This window comes from Seriola lalandi, unplaced genomic scaffold (assembly GCF_002814215.2).
Source record: "Seriola lalandi dorsalis isolate HSWRI2012SDOR001 ecotype SW California unplaced genomic scaffold, Sedor1 jcf7180002054677, whole genome shotgun sequence".
NCBI classification, from domain to species: domain Eukaryota; kingdom Metazoa; phylum Chordata; class Actinopteri; order Carangiformes; family Carangidae; genus Seriola; species Seriola lalandi.
In genome coordinates this window covers 299708-320908 of record NW_019525230.1, presented here as the reverse complement: position 1 = coordinate 320908, position 21201 = coordinate 299708, and the positions used below count along the sequence as shown (strand labels likewise).

General features: G+C 42.5%; 3 protein-coding genes across 3 annotated transcripts; 2 read left to right on the top strand and 1 right to left on the bottom strand.

The window, feature by feature from the left end:
* Window positions 1–7087, bottom strand: prmt5 (protein arginine methyltransferase 5). Its single transcript, XM_023421865.2, has 16 exons — window positions 6921–7087; window positions 6494–6612; window positions 5404–5489; window positions 5113–5247; window positions 4879–4991; window positions 4709–4758; window positions 4437–4600; window positions 4184–4345; window positions 4009–4086; window positions 2406–2464; window positions 2163–2285; window positions 1672–1847; window positions 1240–1443; window positions 1030–1140; window positions 881–945; window positions 1–773 (listed from the first exon to the last, which is right to left on the bottom strand). The coding sequence occupies exons 1-16, from the start codon at window positions 7085–7087 to the stop codon at window positions 621–623; spliced, it is 1965 nt and encodes a 654-aa protein (XP_023277633.2). The 3' UTR covers window positions 1–620.
* A 982-nt stretch (window positions 7088–8069) lies between these two features.
* psmb11a (proteasome 20S subunit beta 11a) lies at window positions 8070–9101 on the top strand. Its single transcript, XM_087178138.1, has one exon. It carries the CDS (start codon window positions 8070–8072, stop codon window positions 9099–9101), a length of 1032 nt encoding a protein of 343 aa, XP_087034264.1.
* A 336-nt stretch (window positions 9102–9437) lies between these two features.
* On the top strand, window positions 9438–17162 carry psmb5 (proteasome 20S subunit beta 5). Its single transcript, XM_023421866.2, has 3 exons — window positions 9438–9694; window positions 11751–12057; window positions 16524–17162. The coding sequence occupies exons 1-3, from the start codon at window positions 9470–9472 to the stop codon at window positions 16805–16807; spliced, it is 816 nt and encodes a 271-aa protein (XP_023277634.1). The 5' UTR covers window positions 9438–9469; the 3' UTR covers window positions 16808–17162.
* The last annotated feature ends 4039 nt before the right edge of the window (window positions 17163–21201 follow it).

The following is a 21201-nucleotide window of genomic DNA, read 5'->3' as shown; positions in this document are numbered from 1 at the left end:
AACATTACAGTGTTGTCTTTATTAACATGGTTCAAACATACAGAAACAAAATAACAAAGGTATGAAGAGACACCCCCAAAACAACATGGTATGTGACCTGAATACATAACCCTCTTCTCGCCCTCGGTGCTGAGGGAAGGGGTCTTTTGTCATTATGTAAGAATTGGTATGGAATGTGTATTTGATAAGGCAAAGGTCTGGGTGGATTGAGTGTGTATGTCTGCAATGCCTGTTCAGAGGGGTGGGGAAAGAAACCGTAAAACATGACAAACCGGTGGCAAGATGTTTGACCTAATCTGAATGAGCCGTTCTCACAGCAACAACACACTTTGTGTAGAGATGATGATCCATGCCTGATGAAACAGACTTCTACAGCAAATTCTGAGAACATAAGACTGAAAAATCTGGTTTACCGAATCTTTTAAATTTCATTGCCGGCTGAAAAGTGCTACCATTGGAGGTTTAAAACCCAGACCGGACTGACTAAGGGCTCACACCTCAAGTCCAGGTTTTAACTGTGTATATAAAAAACAAACCAGGCCGCCCCACTTCAACTGCCACTGAGTCTCACTGGAAGGTGTGTGTGTATGCCTGTTGACGGGTGTGCTGATGTGTCATCTTCACAGGCCGATGGTGTAGGAGCGTCCTGCTGGGTTGTGGATGGCGGAGCAGGAGGGCTCGGTCACGGCCCATTCATACCACACCTTCTTCCCATTGTTGCAGCGCCAGAACCTCACTGTAACATCATCGTCCCGGGTTATGGAGATGGGTTGCTATTGGAAGGAACAAAGGGAAAAAAAGGAATATTACTCTGAACATATGGCTTATTTTTTTTAATGTAAAATAAAAGGAAATCAATTAAGAAGAGACTATAACTCACTTTGAGGGGGAAAAGGATGGGGAACCAGGAGAACATTCCAGGTGAATGTGTGTCTGGTTTTATACCTGAAACAAACACACACAATATTAACATTAATATTTAAACCAAATCTCAGCACAACACGATTCCTCTTCACTGAGCCGACTTACTGAGTGTGACGTCTTTGTACAGTGTGGTTTCAAAGTAGCCAGCAAAGCCATGCAGCACCGAGTTACAACCAACTGAGAATCTGAGGCACTGATACCGGTTATTGTTCATATCTGAAAGAAGAAAGAAACAATGGTCAACATATTTATATCGCATTATGGTAATGTGTATAGTGTACTTTTAAATTGGGAGTTTAGTGTGTTTTTATCTACCTGTTGTGGGGTGTGTGAAGGTGAAGCATGGTTTGGGTTCAGCCAACTGGTGGAAGTTATGGAGACGCACTACGTAGGGCGTCTCAAAATGGCACTCTGGGTCCTTGTCACGCTCCCGGCAGCTGCGTACTTCGTTGTAAAGCTTGGAGGAGGACAGAGGAGCCAGGAAGGACGTGTAGGAACAGGGGATGCTGACTCCGTCATCTGAAGGAGATGAGATGAAGGAGAAGGGGAAACAGAAAGTGATTGGAGATGCAAGGAAGCATGGAAGGTAATGGAGGGTAAAAAATGCTTTCCACATTGTTTGATACAGTAAACAGTCGAAGGTGTTCTGCATTCAATGACATCTACGTACATCTACAGCTACCGCATCTACGTAGCTGATTTAAAGAGCCACAGTTAGAGTCATCTTAAAACACAACAGTGAATTACCTTTGAGGAAGTGCTGCGCTCCATCTAAGCATTCAGGGGAGAGTTCATTGTCACCAAACGATCCAAGCAGCTCGCTGACAATGATGTCAGCTTTCTCTGGTGCTGCCCAATCCCGCATGTCACATGACACCACAGTCACCTGATCACCCCACTCCTCAAAGCGCCAATTCTCTAGCCTGAACAAGTTACAATTAAAACATCAGTGGTGCAGGAAATTAATGACATTAGCATTCAAAGTTTCAGGCTCCATAGTGGTCTATAATTATATGCAAAGTCTAACTACTAAAAATGGGTTACAAATTTGTGTAACTTAAAAAAGATCTTGCACATCTACACCCACTTTAACTGGTGTGTATCAGTTGCTATTCTGTTTGCAGGGAAAGGATTTTTTGTTCAGATAGTTTCAGTTTTTGTGTGTTAATATTTTTCCTATGCATGCTTCAGTGTGTACAGACATCCACATTTAACATAAAGTGCAGTGTCATACTCACGTGATTACAGCATTGGGATTTTTCTCTACAGCATACACCCTCAGCTTCCTGTCTGCCTGTCTGGCAGCACGCAGGGACGCATTGACCAGGGGACCCCTACCTGCTCCCAACACCATCAACACTCTGTGTGAAAGAGAAAACATCATTTTACAGGATGCTTCATGACTTCTCTCAGAAATGAAGCTATAGGCTGTGGCACTATTCTGTCATTAATCATTGAAAGAGTTGTGTCCTGCTACTCACTGGACATTTGTGTCTTTCTGCTCCTCAGGAACTCTGTCAAGTAGACATTTATATACAGCCTGGAAACACAAAGATAAGCAGGTGCATCAATATGTTGGATGTCTATAAAAGATAAACCTATAAGATAATCAAACAAGAATAAAATATGGCCCATTAAGACTTAACCAGCAGTCACTTCCAAGTAATTTCCAACCTGCTGCTAAGATTTTATCACCACATAACGTCGTCTGACTAAATCCCCATACACATGAGTTAAAGACAAAGACTGTGCAGTGAGTTCAGCTATAGTTCCTTGTAAGTGTTCACTCAGAGAGAAAATTAGAAGTGACAGTCTGTCTTATTGTGTCTCTCACACAGCTCACAGCCTCCGTCTGGGTGACAAAATGCTGCTGAGGTGTGCGTTTCGCTCGCAAGTGGCTCTCTTGTATGGAAATGAGCTAGGATTTGTCCAAACAGTCAGAACTGTCGTTAGATGCTTTTGTGAAAGAAAAAAAAAAAAAAAAAAAAAAAAAGTCACTAAAAGGTTTCTAAAAATGAAAACTGTTGTGGAACTGTGTAAAGTCCAACACTCGGTCAGCTGACCAATGGTGTAACTTCATCACCATCATTCACTAAGTCACAGACATTTGGGGATGTTGTGCTGGACCGTAGCTGTGCATTAAATGGCTCTACAACATTTACAGCTCTATCCGTCAGCTCTACGTCTTTCACCGGAATTTAAACAGAAAGAGACAAGTCAGTGATGCCCAAGTCCTGTTCACAGCAACTCCCCGTTCAGTGCTGCTACACTGCTTTTCTTTTTTTTGTTTGTTTTGTGGCTGAATATTTTTTTGTTTTTGTGGTTAAATCATTTGGTGAGCTTCCATCATCCTCCCTGCAGTGGCTCAAAGATCAAAAGCTGGGCAAACTGTGATCACCAGGCTGACTAATACCAGACTGCTCACCAAACCAAAGTGCCTTATAATTTTAAGATTCTCAGCAGGCTACACACTAAGTAGGGAAGGTTTTTTTTCCAGTTGATTGAAGATTCACATAAGTATTGAACGAAACTCCCCACGCTCAGCCAATATCAGCCCATCAGGTGCTGGTTGGTCACAGACACAACTTAAATGAAAAATCAAAGTAAAAATAAACATCATCTCAGTGTGTGTTGGTTCACTTTGGTTTTCATTTACACGAGAATATTTAAGTCAGGGTTTTGACTGGTGTAGACGCTGTTCAAGTTCACTATGTACAGAGGGCAGTGGCATGTGGAATATGGATGGGGGCTTTTAAGGGTTATGGTTCATTAGACACAGGAGAAAACTCTGCTTCATGTGAAAGTCAATAAACACTGTTAATTTGATGGAGCATATCTGCTGTGTGAGATTAGACACTACAAACAATGTCACTGTGAACAGGTCGTAACCTCCAGACGGTTCTGTGTAGACTTTTAGACACTGCCACTGCAATTTTATAGACGAAATAACACTGTGGATAAACTGTATTTGTCTATGGCGCAAACAAAGTTCTGTTTGTGGCTTGTCAACTTGTGCTCTACGGTTCTCCAGTACTGTGAAAATGTTCCAGCGGGTGCAGTTACCACTTTGTCTAATGGCCTTACTTGTTGGTACTGTGAGTATTTAATAGGATCCTTCTCAAACACTTCATATGTCTGAGACTCCAGGTTGTCCATGAGGGGCTACAGGGAAGAGAGAAAAACACTCTTCAGTCTTCACTGTCAAAAGGTAAAAACACATTTATTTCAGATACATGAACACAAATAAGCACTTTCTTACCTGGAGGGGAGACTGCAGGTAGTCTTCGTAACCCTTTGCAAAGAGCTCATACGCATTGGGTGCGGGCCGGTTCTGGTTGAGGTATTCCAGGTACTGCAGGTAGGATCTGAAGTCCTTGTCAGTGTGGCGACTGGTGCCCATGAAGATGAACTGGGCCTCCAACTATGTAAAGAGATTGTTTGTATTAAAATAATACCTAGACATTTGGTTAATTTCTTTTCAATAAAAACAGCTTGTAATTATTATTTTGTACCTTGAAAAGACGGAAGATTATTCGCTGATGGGCTTTTGACAAAACAGGGAAGCCCTTCTTATTAGTTAGGAAGATGCTGGTGGGAAGTATGGCTGCTTTGATAGGTTCCCCGAGCCACTTATCTATCACAGCATCTGACGGCATGTCTGCTCCGACTTCAATAGCTTTAAGAATACAACACAGTAAATTTTTAGTAGCAGATATAATGACATAATTATTTCTTAATACACTGACTTTGCCCAAGGCAGCTGCTTCACAGTGTGCTCTCTCACCGAGACAGATCCTCTTGTTGTAATCACAAAGGGTTCTAAATGAGTGCCACCTGAAAGACCAGAGGCGGGTAAAGAAAGTGAATCAGGATTTTAAAGGAAATCAATGACAACTGTTTTAGCACACAGACAACACTCGACTGCTCGGGAAGTGGGGCTTTCATGAAACTCACCAGCTCCAGGTCTTCTCATCAACACTAGTGTCATCGATGCAAGAGGTCGCTTCATTCTCAATGAGATCTTCCCGCATGTCCTCTGACGCCATTAGCGGGACACGTATCCAGAACTATTCAGACACAGAGGACAACAGCAGTTAACTGATGACTTCAGCTTCATGTCTCGCTTTCGCTGTTATCTAAAAGCAATCTATATGTGCATATTGAGTTTTTCTTAACGCTGTGTCTTACATTTGAGGTGTGGTGTCCGGTGTGGATGTGGTTCAGTAGCAGGCGGGCTAAATTGGCATTATGAGGGCCCCTCAGAGGAATCATGAAGACAGGCAGACCCAGGTAAGCCGAGAAGTTAAGCTCCTGCGCCAGAGCCTGAAAAAGAATGATGAGAGCATGAAGGGGAGGACATGACGACCCATGTTAGGAGGGGTAGATACAAGAGACTGGAGACCATGAGTTGACTCGTGCTACAACATCTTGAGATCAAAGAACCCTCTTTAAAAAATAAAAAAAAGTGTAGGAACTTACGGCCTCCGAGTTCCTGCGCTCTGTCTCGATTTCTGAATCCGCTTCGATCCATGGAGAGAGCTTCCCAACAATAAGAGTATTCCAATCTAGACAAAGCATAATGGGTATTTAAAAAATCCCTTGAGTCATCCAAGCTCTCAGTTTTCTGGTCCTAAACCAAGTGTGAAAAAGGGCTGAAGTTGATATTTAATCTATGATAATTCGAGATAATATGAGAACCCCTTTTGTTAGTGATGGTACAAAGAGAACAGTGTTTTAATAATCCCAGTGAAAAAATGCAGTGTTACAGCAGCCAGGAAATGTGTCTATATATAATATTCTGGATGATGTGATTTATTTGGGCGTTTACTTTTAAATTGATTGATTCAACTTTCCAGCCTTTACGTTCACATTTTCAAAGATTCATCATGTCACATGTTGAATGCCTGTTTTTGGTCTTAATAAACTGAGTCAAGACCAGGGAAGTTGATTAAATGACGTTCAGACTTTATCGTTCTTATACCAAGAGGGAAGGAAAACTTTACAGCAACAGATTATGATATGTTGTACTGTATTTAATAAATATATTAGAATGCTGTCAATAAACCAAACCAAAGGAGCAATATTATGTCTGAGAATATAAACTAGATCTGTAACAAAAGGAGTGAGGTGGTTTAAAAGTTAGAGAAGCAACCCTGTGCCTGCCTATGTGGTAATATACTGTACATCTGGGTGAACTGTACATTAGTGTTAGCAGGTAATATTATGTACTGGGCAGCAGGGTGCCCAGTCAAAATACAACTGAACATGATGAAACTTGAACAGGCATAGAAACTAGTGTGGCTATTATAATAACAGTAAATGATTCTGAGTGGTTCAACAAGAAAAACTGGAATTCAGGAGCAAATGCCTGTTATCTGTATTAACATTTTATATGGAAGTTTACTCTTGATCTGTCATTTAATCAACCATCAAGTCATCCATCACCTATGGTTTTACAATGGGCCTATTCCAGCATAGAGTGGTACAGTTATCAACTGTCTAGAAAGAACTTAAAACAAGTTAATGACTATTAACACCTGACTTAATAGAAGATAGTAGAAGGACTAACCTCTTCCACACAGCAGCAGATCTGACCGGGTCTGGGCACCAAGTCGGGATTTAGCGGGATCCAACTCAAACTCTCTCTTGAACCTCGGGTGGAACAGGGGCATGCACAGGAAGTCAAACCTGGACATCAGAGAAAGAAATAAGAGTTTTATCATTGATATGATTTGAAAAAAAAGTCAGCCAGGTGTAAAACGTAAACCTGTTTGCCTAACTGTCCCCCAGCCAGCTCGCGAACATGAACAGAATAGCCTGTACGAGCATAAGAGACTGGGCACCAGAGTCAAGCATCGTTGTGATTCGGCACGTGCTGGTAATTCACCGGCTAGCTTAGCAAGCATCACGCACTATGCTAGCAACCCAGCACACACCTCTCTTAAACTCACTTCCAATGAAAAAAAATAACCTGTAGATTGCTGTATGCTCCTTACCCAAGTTTGGCGACCGCGGCTAACGTGTCGGCAACCTCCGGCACACAATTCAAATCTCTCCCGCAGGACACCCTGCTCCCCGTACTGGCAGACGCCATGATTTTCGCCGACTGAATGATTGACTGGGACCATCTCGTTGCGCTGCCTTTCGAGGAAACTGACGCCATCTTGGATCTGCAAGGACGCACATGCCCATTGGATAGCAGGGTGTGTTAGAGCCATAATGGCTTCGCTACTACGTCAGTTGCATGGTTCGTAAATTACCGCGATAACTGCACGTCGTGGGTCTTGAGTTTATGGTTATTGTACTCAGCAGTTGAAGTCTTTGTGTTTTTTGACTTACTGCAGAAATGTTTTGCAAGACAAACACATTTTATGCTGTAAAATGTTAAAATGGGACTCCGAATAATTTGAAAAATGATTATTTGTCCGTGCATGAAATATGATTCTTCTGCAGTTGCTCACGTTGTATAAGGACATGTATGTAATGTATAATGCCAGCTTAGGGTCCGTGCATGACGGACGACTATTGCTTTTCCCTCAGATAAATTATTACTTCAGTCTTCTATTCCTCATGTTGTTGTTTTTGTAGCTATATTTTAGACACGGATGGAAAGTAGGTGTAATACTAAATGAAAATTCTACTGTTGGTGGTTGGTGCCTTCTCTTAACAACAAACTGAAAATGATGACAAAGATGTGTATGGACTTGCTCACAAATGACAAGATGATTTGGTCACTAAGTAAAATGTACAAGGTTTGCAGAAAGTGGCTTCTCTGGATATCACTTTTACAGCAGATAGGATAAAATATCACTTACGTCCACATGTGTGCGAGTGTGAGTGTGTGTGTGTGTGTGTGTGTGTGTGTGTGTGTAGGTGTGTGTGTGTGTGTGTGTTTGTGTCATATTTGAGAAGCCTATATAAGGATCACAACATTGTCTTTTTTGGAGTAGACAGTCAACAGAAGATGAGAAGTTGCAGGGGTCTCTACTACAAACCACAGTGGGATGTACAAAGTTTATGATTCTGACCAGTTTTCCTCAGGATGCACTCGGGTTTAATCTGTGTTTGAGGAACACTTTTTGCCTGCCAATCATTCTGTTTTTTTGATCAAGGAATCTCTCTGTATCTGCTTATATGACACCATTATGGCTTTAGAGGATATTTGCAGTTTCAAGGACACTCCTGTGTATCACAAGTGGTCTTCATCTTTGGAAGATACTTTTCATATGACTGACTATTACAGTTTTGGATCGAGGAGATTGAAAAATTGCAAGACAACTGGTGAGGTCCCACTACAACTTTTCTTACCAACTTTACCAAACTCTGCCTCTATCAACCACAGACCTCCGTTCCCGGCCAAGCATTCAGTGACAGTCCGCAGGCCTTTCCCTCTGTCTCATGGAACAACGACCCTTGGTTTCATTTTCCAAGGTGGTGTAATTGCAGCTGCAGACACACGTGCCAGTGCTGGGGGGCTTGTTGCCTGTCCGGCTGTTCATAAAGTTACCCCGATTCACTCCCACCTGGTGGTCACCTCCTCTGGGAGTGGTGCAGACTGCATGCTGTGGGAGCGAATTCTGACCAGAGAGATCAGACTCTACCAGCTGCGGCACAAACGGCGCCTGTCAATACGTGGGACTGCTAAACTCCTATCATTTATGCTGCACCCCTTTAAAGGGACTGACGTGTGTGTGGCTCTTACATTGTGTGGCTGGGACAAGGAAGCAGGTAACACTGACTGTGCAGACTCATCCTCTTTGACTGGTGATAGCTTCTCAGCTGCCGTTAGTAGCCAAGATGTAACTGCAATGGCATGTTCTGCATCCCCTAACAGTGGCCCACAGGTGATATATGTGTGCAGCGACGGAGCCCGACTGCAGGGAGATGTCATTTCTGTTGGCTCAGGTTCTCCTTATGCTTATGGAGTCCTGGATATAGGACTGAGGGGGAGCCTGAGCAAAGACGAGGCCATCTCTTTGGCAAGAGAAGCCGTGTTCAGAGCTACTCACAGAGACGCCTACTCAGGAAACAGTGTCGACCTCTTCCACATCACAGCCCACGGATGGAAACAAAGAGAGAGGGAGGACCTGAAAGAGGAATATTATAGAGACATGGAGAGGAGGGCAAAGATAGTGGAGGAAAGAAAAAGACTGACAGAACCAAAAGTTCCCACATGAGTCAAAGTATATGTGTGGGAGGAGGGGTGGGGTCGGGGGAAATAGTCATGTTTTAAAAATAAAATCGCTGGCTTTGATTTAAAAAAAAAAAAAACTTTTCATAGTTTAATCGCTTTTGTTTGCCAGAAAGAAAACTTATTTTTTCATAGACTCTATCATAGTAAGTCTTTTTTTAAATTTACTACTTGTTGGTATTTGTTTGTCTCTCTTCACAGTTTACCCAACTTTTTCTGTACCTACACATCCCTGCACTGACACTACGCTCCTCCACAGTCACAGGGGGCGCTGTGGGGTTTTGCCGCCATGATTCGATAAATGTTCCTGCCTTTACGCGGCGGAAGCTGCTTGCTCATCAGACAGTTTCAAAGATGGCTCTTGCTAGTGTGTTGAACAGTGATTGTGCGGATTTTTCTTTTGATAATTGTCAGCCTTTTGCGTCTGGTTCTGGACCCGGACATAGCGGTCTGGGTTTTGAGGCTACTCCCGGAGACAGCCTCAGTTTTTCCGTTAAAAACCCGCTGTGTGCCGCGGACGATGATGGCGTCGAGAGGAAAATAGAGTTTCTGCATGGGACCACCACCTTAGCATTCAAAGTAAGTTAAAGAGTAGATAATTGTAGCTAGCTGGCACCATAAAACAATAACGAACTGCATTGTTGTCAAGGTGAACTTCTAATAAATCATTCAGACTTTAAACATCACGCTTTAGAGCTAACATAACGGCTCGTCCCAAAGTTAGCATGCTAGCATGGCTACAAACCGCTTTCTCATTGCAGATGCTCACATAGCCATTTGTGATGGTTTGAGTTTGACGGTTCTGGCTTAAAAGCAGCACGGTACATGTAAGCAGGTTTGCGTGTGCTTTTGACAGCAATGACATTATTTATGTCACTATAGCTAGTTCCCCTTTGACTTTATTTGCACCTGGCCAGTGAATGAATGGGAAACTAGATATCAGATATGTAAACAGCACCTGTGCACAAACCTGCATCTAAGCCGACTTGTGTTTTATGCTCTAAAATCGTTTTTCAATACAATACACTTGAAGCATTACAGGGGCTTTCTTGTTGTATTGTGGAATAAAAGTTAAATGTTATAAAAACTATCCAAAACTTATATTTCAAAGTTAAATACATCACATCCTTGGAGTCAAACATATATTTACTTATTAGATTTCACATTTGATACAAACTTTCAACCCCAATAAACTATTTATGCCCGGATGAGGCTGGGTAATTGTAGACCAGAGGATCTGGCTGGTCAGAATTTTAAATTGTAAGTTAATGCATTCAGGAATGATATGTCCTACCAAGCTTTTTAAAACATCTATGGTTGGAAGGAGAACAACTTCTCATTACAATTTATTTTTCACATGTATTATTTGTTCACTTAATTACCTGATTATATTTTATTCAAATGTTCCCCCTTTTAAGGTGGCTGTCATCTGTGAGTGTCCGTATCTGATGTTCTCATTAGATGAATGGGGCATGAAATTCTGACATAGATAATACTGACTGTGGTTTCCCTAAAACTGTCAAACTTAAAGATATTAAGTATAAAACATATTTCTACCAGCCTTCAAAAATAGTTGAGTCATAACTAACATACAACATACCATGAGTTTATTACACACACACAACACACACACAAACACACACACACACACACAATGTGTATATGCTTCTTTAATGTAGTAGGAGTAAAGGACATAAGAGATCCTGAAGCTCTGATATATAAATAATTAAAACAAAGAATGGGCTTTCTAAAAGGTGAGGCACACTGCTTACTTTTTGCTGCAAAGATTTAGGCTTAAAATTAAGTTAAAATGAGTCCAGGCGGGTTTACATTCCACGGAAAGAAGTGGATACTGTTATTTTGTAATTATCATCGAGTCCCATGAAAACACCAAAACTAACAATGGATTTTATGCCACTAACAAGATTGTGTAATGGCTGAATATAAATTCTGCCTCTGTGCCACAAAACTCCATTGTTGTCCATAAACTATTAAAAACACATAAAAGAGCCACACTATTACATTTGGGAGACACACATCTTGTCACGACAATGAAAAGCCATTTTAGCTTTCTCCTCTCAGTTTGTCAGAGGAGCAGAGCACTGTAAATACTGAATGCTATTCCTGCTGTTGGTTTTGGTCTCTTCAGGGGATTTGCTGATAAAAAGAAAAGATAAATAACGGCAACCTTATCCCTTAATCCCGGAGCGACGTGGAGGCTGGTTCGATGAAAACCTCCCCAGCAGGCATCTTCCTCTGACTGGCCAAATCTGTTGTCTTCATTTTAGTAATGTACTGCTGTTGTGACTGTTCAGTTCACTGATTGTGGATTCTGGAGGGAAGAACAAAAGTCTAACCTCTTATCCAGCAGCTTTTGTGGCAGAGCTCAAACCATGTATTGCTTTCTCTGACAGCTGTAGAGCAGCGGCACATTTCTGCCTTGTTTACACACAAATAATGGAAGCTAACAGATGCAGTAATTATAACATGCATACTTGCATTGATTTACTCGCCACTGACTCTATGGTGTAAGAAAAAGAAATGGTGCTTCCAAATTTCGGTGACATGATCAGGCAATAATTGCTCTGTGATGTGCTTCACTAACATGTGTCTCCCCTGCTGTTGCCTCTCTCAGTTCCAGCATGGTGTTATTGTTGCTGTGGACTCTCGAGCCACGGCGGGCTCTTACATCGCATCTCAAACAGTGAAGAAGGTGATTGAGATCAACCCCTACCTGCTGGGTACCATGGCTGGAGGAGCTGCAGACTGTAGCTTCTGGGAACGTCTGCTGGCCCGCCAGTGCCGCATCTACGAGCTGCGCAACAAGGAGCGTATCTCAGTGGCAGCAGCCTCCAAGCTGCTCGCTAACATGGTGTACCAGTACAAGGGCATGGGACTCAGCATGGGAACCATGGTGTGTGGCTGGGACAAGAGAGGCCCAGGTAAATACAACAGCTGTATATGACAAGCACGTCTGGCCTATACTTGGTATTAATGTATTGTTCCCAATTGAGATTTCTGTAAAGAGCCACATTAGACAAGGAACAAGGAATTTGACCTCTGGGTCTTTTTAATTTAATTTTTCTGATATTTTTTAGGCTAAATGATAAATCAGTTTATCACTTACATAGTTACTACAATGGAATATGTTTGAGTTGAGTGGAGCAAGAAAATCTATTTAGAACTAGACATAAAACAAGACAAAACTTTTGTCCTGTAGAAAAAAAGATTTTTGTGGCTCGCTGCTTTGAATTTGAGTTAAGATGTAAAGATTCTAGAAACATATATTCAGTACAAATATACTGAATATATTCAGTTGCAATAGCCCAATGTACAATACCCCACATATTGGTACCAATTCTTTAAGAATTTCCTGTGTTGATGTGTGACAGCAGGGCAGTGTGTGTGTGTGCGCAGCACCCAGCTTCCACTCCCTGCACTCCGCTTCTACTAAACATGACAGCGACAAAACGAGAGGTGCGGCTGCAAATACAAGTGCACTTGCTGTCCATTCACGGCTTGTCGACTAAGCAGACACACAAAGTGAAAATGGCATTATTTCATTCACGTAGCCGACAGTCAGGACAAACCACAGGAACCACAAAGCCCATTTGTAAAAGATGTTTCAAACCTGCGCAGACCAGGGGAGCCAACACCAACATGTCTCACGACAGACATGCCAACCTGTTCAAAGGATTCACTGAATGACAGTTTACTGAATGTGATGGGTGACATAATTACATCATGCCCCTGCAATCAAATATAAGTCAAATGAGTCAAGCAACAAGCAAAGTTTTCTCACCACTTTGATGAGGCAATAAAGAGCAATAATAACTGTTTAATTTGACTTTATCTTTTTAGCTAACATATTAATGAGAAAAACATCTCTACATGAAAATGCAGCATTCACACTAGTAACCTTAACTTGACCATAACTTCCAAGCTGCTGAAAATCAGGCGTTCACAAGTACGCAGATGAACAACACTAATCATGCCATTTATACTCAATCAGTTCTGGTAATGGTTATCATGGCATGCACATTTTTGTCAATAATTACTTCTATTATTGGAAAAAAGATTGCAGACCGTCGCCAAGGAGAAGTGTTGAGTGTAATTATGAAGTTCAGCCCCGGGATTATTAGCCAGCACACTGCAGTAGTGCACTAAAGTAGACTGAACAATACAATACACCTCCTTGTATGAGGTCTGCACTCTTCTCAGCTCATTAACTAGTTTTCTATTTAGTCAAATTAGATTTAAAAATGACAATTAATGAAAACAGACTCATGGTATCATTTCACTATCGAGATATTTAAGCAGGGATCGCATCGGTTATAATTTTGCTATTGTGTTGACACTAAGCTGAAGCGATGAGCGAAATATTTCACTCATTTAAATGCACAGATCATGAAGCAGTGTCCCTATTTGTAGCATTCATTATTTCTCAACCTGTGGCTGAGCATGTGTGGTTAGCTGTTCAACACATGCAGTGGCAATTATGCTCTCTTGAAATGAAACAAAAGACTTTCTACACTTATTTATTCAATATTTTAAAGAAATTCTCCAGTTTTTCTCCAGCATGTTACATGTGCTGTTGCATTGAAGTACAAACACACTAGTAGTTCCCAGAGTTGCCCACTAGATGGTACTGCAGCTTCTCTCATGCTCTGCCCCTCTTTTACTTGAAGCTGTGGTTTTTGGATGCCACTCAGTGTGGGGCCGTTCATCACCGAAGGTGTGCTTACAGAGGCCGCCACACCGAGACATTAATGGGAAATCGATGAGGCTGGGACTGTGGGCCAGCGAGAGTACGGCGGGATGATGGACGTTGGGTCTCAGCCCCGGACAATTGGGTCGCATGCATAATGCCTGTACACCCACTGAGATCGATGCCGGCTTTGTCTGGAAAGCAGAGAGGTCTGTGTGAACAATGACGACCCTCCGGTATGCCAACAAACGTAAATGACACGTGTTAAATCCTGGCCAATCAATTGGGGAAATAATGATCCCTGTATAAGTTCAGTAGGTGTGCGAGCTTAGCCATGGCCCCTGCAATGCCAGTGATTGAATGGAGAGGTAAATGTCATGTAAATTAAATCAATCGTGATTAGGCGGGAAGCTCATTAGTTGGCTACAATCATGTCAAGAGCACTTATTCCCCTGATGGAGTGTCTTAAGCTGCATGCGAAATAAATCAAACAAAAGCTATGTTGAGGAGCTTGACAAATATGTCTCCTTGTAACAACATTAAATGTTATGACACTTGTAATCAGGGTATAGTTGATGCTTGATAACTTTGAATTTGCTTTACGTTGACTGAGAAAATATTCTGCCCAGTGCCCCCCCCCCCGCTGCTCCGTACAAGGACATGAAGGGTCTATAATAGAGATATGTGATTAAATGGGATGTGGCCTCATGACAAAACAGTAAAATAGTGTATGATACAAGAGCTTGTCAGAGAAAACCCATGTCAGTTTTACAGCCACTCCCAAGAGAGTGACGTGATTTGATTTTTTTTTCCTTCCCCTGCCTCTGTTCAGCTGCTGCTGCTGCTGCTGCTCTCTCTTTACTCTTGATCCAGTGGTGAATTCTACTGGGAAGGACGGATGACGGATAGACACTGACCCATTTGATGCTAGCCACCCATCCATTGCACTGTGCTCCTCACCTACCTCTAAAGGCTGTCAGTACAGCCAGCTGCAGTCGCTTCTGTTTAAAAAGAGAAAAAAAAAGAAAAAGGCTCCTTAAGCACCTGTCAGTTGATTGATGGAGTGGAAGGAGCCTGTCTTGGCTGCCAGTGTTACAATGCTCCACCACCCATTCAACGTGCCCCCACTTATGCTTCAATGTGGGCCTTATGAGTCTTACCCATCCTTTTTTTTTGTTTTCTGAGCACTCATTGACGCCTGCATGTTTTTTTTGCATCAGTGTTTGAGCTGCAGAGACGGATAAGTGATATTGCATTGGGCTCTACAAAGACCCCAGGTGTGTTTGGAAAGGAATGGATGTGGGAAGTGTTTTTTGGTGCCGTGCTGCTTCTATACTTGGACCTCCTAAAGAGTCCTCATCCACCTCCGTCAACTGTGCTACTCAACACAAGAGCCTGCCTTTACAACTCTCTCCCTGCCTATTATGTTTTTAACGAGTCCCTTACAGTTTTCGAGAGGAACAGGCAGGTCTCAGAATGGCAAATTACCCCCGTGCATAGACAGGCACTGGATGATTATCATGGCAAGCTAACGACAGGCTGAGGAAGCAGCAATTTGCTAGTTGAAAGCAATGGTAAGCTTCTTTTTTTTTTCCGGAAAAGCAAGTGGCTCTCTATCCCTAATAGACTGTCACTAGTTTAGCTGAGAAACACTGCAAGCGAGGATGTGGAATCTGAGGGCATTTTGAAGTGTTTTTTAATGTGTGAGATGAGCGAAAGCAGCGGGTATTAGGCAGTTCTATATGCATGTGTTCCTGCGTTCCTCTGCGTGAGTATCGTTTTCACAGGTTTTTGCTTTGTGAAGCACTACGAAAAACATGTCTTTTTTTTTTTTTTTGCATGCTGTCTTTTTACCATCTGCAGGCTGGCTGTGGGCGAGCTCACAGGCTGGTGCTAGTCACCCGTTCCACGTCACACTGGAGTCGGGCCTAGCGAGTGTGTCACGGCGCAGAACAAAATGTCTCGCATGTGTCCGCGTAGCGTGGTGTGGAGCAAACTGTCCCTCACAGGTTCATCAGAGCATTGTGGGTCTACAGTGCACTTGGGATTACATGTTTAGTCAGTTTTATGTGGAGAGAAGTCGCGCCTGTGTGTCATTCAAGTGCGTGTATGTGTGGAGGTGGAGAAACGGGTGTGTGTATGTGTGGAAGGGTATCAGTGTGCTGTACTCGTCTCATGTCCACAGGATGTGAACACGCTGTTGTTTTTCATCCTTCCTATTGAGGTGCGAGGTGCAAGTACCTGTGCAGCTCATGTTGCGGGTCGATAGTTAATTTTTGGCGCGTTTGCAGGGATCAATAAGGCCTGGAGTAAGGCCCCTGGGCAGACAGTGATGTGGCCTGCACCTCGTCAGCAGGTTCCGCGGCCGGTTTCGTTTTACTTGAAGAGGATGCAGCTGTTCATATCTGCAAGCCTTACTTCACTTGGAGAGGTTGCAGCTGTTCATATTCTCTCTCGAGGACATAGTGTATGTGTGTGTGTGCGTGTGTGTGCGCTTACAAGCTTGTGTGTTTGTTTGTGTGAGAGCGGTGATGTTAGATGTACACCACCATCTCATCTCAGTTTTCCTGACAAAGCTCAGCACCTGAGTCAGGAGATCAGAGGATGCTTTTGTTGGAACATAACTCCTTTTACAGCGTTTCCTCCTACCTCCCTTTGCCTTTCTAGTCTCTTGACCTGCTTTTTGTCCCTTCTCCTCAGGGCTGTACTACGTCGACTCAGAGGGAAACCGCGTGTGTGGCGACCTATTCGCCGTGGGCTCGGGCTCCATGTACGCTTATGGTGTGATGGACAGTGGCCTGCGACAGGACCTGACCGTGGAGGAGGCCTGCGAGCTAGGCCGCCGCGCCATCTACCAGGCCACATACCGCGACGCCTACAGCGGAGGGCAGGTCAACCTTTACCACGTCCACAGCGAGGGCTGGACCAGGATCTCCCAGGATGATGTGCTCATGCTGCACCAGCAGTACAAAGATCAGGCATAGTCAGGAATAGGGAGGGTTAGGAGTTTATTCTAGTATCCAATGTTGAAGATGTTCTGAAACGTTAGTAGGGTTGACACAAGAATAAAAAAGGACTCATTTGCTGATTGGCTTCACTTATATCACTTCTGTGGCCCGTTTTTGACCTGTTGCTAGCTTAAATCTTTATATACAAGTTCAGTGAGCTTCATTCACCCTGCACAGTATGGGAGTATGATGTGAGGGTCTGCGGGGGGGGGGGACTCGAACATGCTTTAATATAGTGTGGGATCAGTGTGGTGCGTGCCCTACATACATTTAATTTAGTTCATACCCTGGGAAACTACATCTTTCTCAATAAAACCTGTCATGTTCTTTTTTTCTTTTTTCGAGTGTGTTGTTTTTTACGAGTGTTGCTTTTACCTTTAGTTCTCTGTGATGGTGAACGTTGTATATCTCTGAGTCTACTCTTTATGTAAATGTGTAGTCTCATCGCCTCATCTTCCTTTTGATGTAGTCATTTTGCCACTGTTTGTGTTTACATTTCAGTCGTCTGTTCCCCCAGCTGTTGGGATTCAGAGGTACATGCAAAGCCTGTTTTGTCTCCTCTATATGTTCTGCGTTTATTAGCGGGGAGTAGCGCTGTCTAAATAGCACTATTTAATTGCATACCACCAGCCGCAGTAATTGTGCCTCCTCAGTTGTAACATTGTGTTTTCTTCCCCTCATTGATAATGTTCCTTTCCTCTGCTCACGTTGCACAAATACGTCTTTTAATTGGAAGGGGAAATTTATTCTTTAATTCCTCCCCGACACACTTAACTTCTCAATGTGCAATGTTGTGTACCACCCTGCCATGGTGTTTTACAATGTAACGACCTGCGCTGGCAGTCTGTGCCCCTCCAGCAGTTTTTATGGTCAGGAATAAACACTAATAAAGGGGATGGGGTAGACATCCGACGCCAGCACGCTTTCAAACCATGGTTAAAAACTAGTTTCACAGGTGACTAGTTAGCAGATGGAATAGAAATGGGATTTCGATAAATGCAAATGAGCGGGTCTCATCTGTGATGCTGCTCTTGGTAAAGGAAGTGATAGGGAATGGCACCATCAATAGAAGCAGATACTGGCAGAGTGACTGTGCTTGTGCTCATGAAGGTATTTTAAAGTGGGGCAAATGTGGATAAAAGCGTTAACACTTTGGGTAGATCTCCTTTTTAAAAAAAAAAAAAAAAAACTTAGCCATCCCCCAAAGCCTGATGAAAGGGGTTAAAAGAATGATTTTTCACAGATGGAGTCAATATGACTCAAAATTACATCCTCACAATTGTGGATAAAGGCTGCGCCCTCCAGCACCGTTAAATATCCAACATACTGTATTGTCATAGAGTAGAGTGTGGGAAGGCTTGCCTTGATAAAAAATAGCCTGCTGTTAGAGGCTGTAATTTCACTCCATAATTGCTTAATGAGACACTATTTGAGAGAAAGCATAGTGGAGTGTGTGTGTGTGTTTATGTGCGTGTACACATGGGGCAGATTTGATCACTAAACTTAAAATCCTATGTACCAATTGCATCACATTTTAAACAAACAACCAGCACATTACTGGGAATCAGCACAACTCCACTAACACATCCAGTGAAAATCAGTATGGTTTGGAAAATGCATTGTTTGCTTAGCTTGCTGCAGGTCTGGAGACATGGCTTTAAGCAGTAATGAGTAAAAAGCAGGTAAATAAAATATATGTCTATTTTTAAAAGTGATATTTAATTAATAAAAATAAGAAATTAATAAGAGGCTGAGGAAGTCCTTCAGAAATGGTGGAGCCCTGACAGCAAAGGCTCCCACCTTTGTGTTTGAGTGTAGATCATAGAGGTTTGGATCTCAACAATATAAAGAGAATAAAGAGTAAGAGAATAAAGAGAAAAGAAGCATTTGAAGGATTCAACGAGCAAAGGAGAACATAATGTCACCAAAAGGTCACAAATGTAACTCAAAGCTAAGCTATTCGGGGCTTTAAAAAGTAATCAGAATTTGTAGTTCATTCAAAAGGCAACGGGTTAATAAACAATATAGAGATGCCAGGGTGTCTGAAATATGGTCTTGTTTCTTCTTTCCATTTAAAGCCCTGGCACCAGAGTTTTGAATTAGCAGTAAAGAAGGTGGACATTTTTTCAGACTGCCAGAGCCCAGAGAGTTACAGTAATACTCCAGTCAACAGAGGATAAAGGCATGAGTAACTGTTTTGAGGTTTTTTCGGTCGAGTGAAACCATCTAATATTTGAAATATTTCTCAGGTGCCGACAACAGGAGTGAACCATTGATTTAATGTGTTTATCTAAGCTAAGGCTGCGATCAAAGGATGATACCAAGACAGGTGCGGGATCACAGAGTGACAGTTTAACTACAGAATTTGAGAATACAATAACTGCTCTGTCCACACAGATGATCTGTATCTCTGTCTTATCACTGTTTACTTGTAGAGATTGTAAGAACACCACTCGTACTGACTGTGAAGCCAGTCTTGGAAGGATTTCATTTCTCTCTGAAAGCAGTTTGCAGGGTCACGGCTCAAGACAAAGTTGAGTGTCATCTGCAGAATAGTGGCAATTAATAATAGTACATTATTGCTAAGGTTAGTTTTTTTGATGTAAAGGGCGACGGTGTGATTCAGATGAAGTTGTCTGATTGACAAACAGAACCTGAAAGCCCCTCCAGGATTGGGTTTCATGGTAAAGATGCTGCAGAGCTCTGTGATCTGATGGATGGATGTGCAGTGAAAGTGTACAGACATTCATGTTGGTGATCCTCTAACTTTATTGATTTTTATTTATTTAGCAACGGCTAACATGCTAAACTAAGATGGTGAATGTGTGTAACATTATACCTGCCACACAATCAGCATGCGAGTACAGCCTCAGGAAGCCGTTACCATGGCTGTAAAGACTTTTTCAGATGAGTTATGTCTCGCATGTACAACCCAGTGCAGCACCGTGACTGCTCTGAAAGAGAGACTGCCCAAAATTGTGCCCCTTTTATCAGTTGTGTGACTCATCGAGTGTTGCCCCTTTTTGTGACAGCAGGCGTTTTTCTTTGAGTGCGGCTGTTTGGAAGGAGGAATAAACACTTCAGAATACCATTTTTAGGACCAAAACCGTTTGAAGCTGAATCCTTAAGTGCAGTGGAGAGAAAAAGTAAGTGAACCATCTGGAATAATCTTCATTTATGTGTCAATTTATCTTTGAATATGACCAGATCTTCATCTAAGTTACAATAAGGCACAAAAACTTTTGTTTAAAACTAATTACACACCATTCATTGTCCATACTGAATACAGGTTGGAACCCTGTCTTACTGACATGAACATAAGCGCAGTCAGGATTTACCAAACCTGGAGTTCAGCCAGTGAAACCAGATTGGATGTGTGGGCTAGAGCTACTTTGACTTATACAAAACACTCAAACATTTACAGTTTGCTGTTCACAAGGAACACCTGCCGATGTTAAACATGCCTTGCAAGAGAGAGAGATCTCTCAGACTTCATGTCTGTAATTGTTGATTTGCTTGAAGCTGGAGAGGTTACACAGTCATCTCAAAGAGTTTAAATATTCATCAGTCCGCAGTCAGACAAACTGATTGTAAATGGAGATGATTTAGTTCTGTTGCTCCTCTCTATAGGAGTGGGTGTCGGGCTAAGATGACCCCAAAGGCGCAATGCAACGCACCAAGTAACTTAACAAAGAAACCAATAAGCTCAGAGTAACAGCTAAAGGCTTAAAATAATCATTGGAGCTGGTTAACGTCTCTGTTCATGAGACTACCAACCGCAAATCATGGAGCATGGTGTGGCCATGTCGCCATACAGGAAGTTGAATTGTTTGGGAGGAACATGCAGCATTAAAAACCATACAAACATCACAAAACATCATCCCAAAGGTGACATATGGTGGAGGAACATCATGATCTGGGGCTTCGCTGCCTGTGGACCTGGACAGCTTGACATCATCAAGTTTATCAAAGTATCTTGCAGGATAAAGTCAGTGTAGCTCAGCAGAAGAGAAGCTCAGTAGAAGCTGAGTGATGCAGCAGCACTATGACCCAAAACAACAAAGTAAATCTACTACAGAATGACTTCAGACAAAGAAAATCCACCTGTTGGAGCCAGAGCCCAGCCAGAGCACAGACCTCAACCCTGTAGAGATGCTGTGGAATGACCTCAAGAGAAAAGTTCGCATCAGTCATCCTGTAGGAATATGGCTCCTGAACATTGTGCATCTACTGGAAGAGCTGGTTTGAGGTTATTGGTGCCAAACATTCTATCTGTGAATGTTTAATGACTGTGTTCAATAAAGACACCAAAGATAATAGGCCAGTTAGTTTGTAAGTTATTAGCTTAAGCACATTGTGTTTGTCTACAC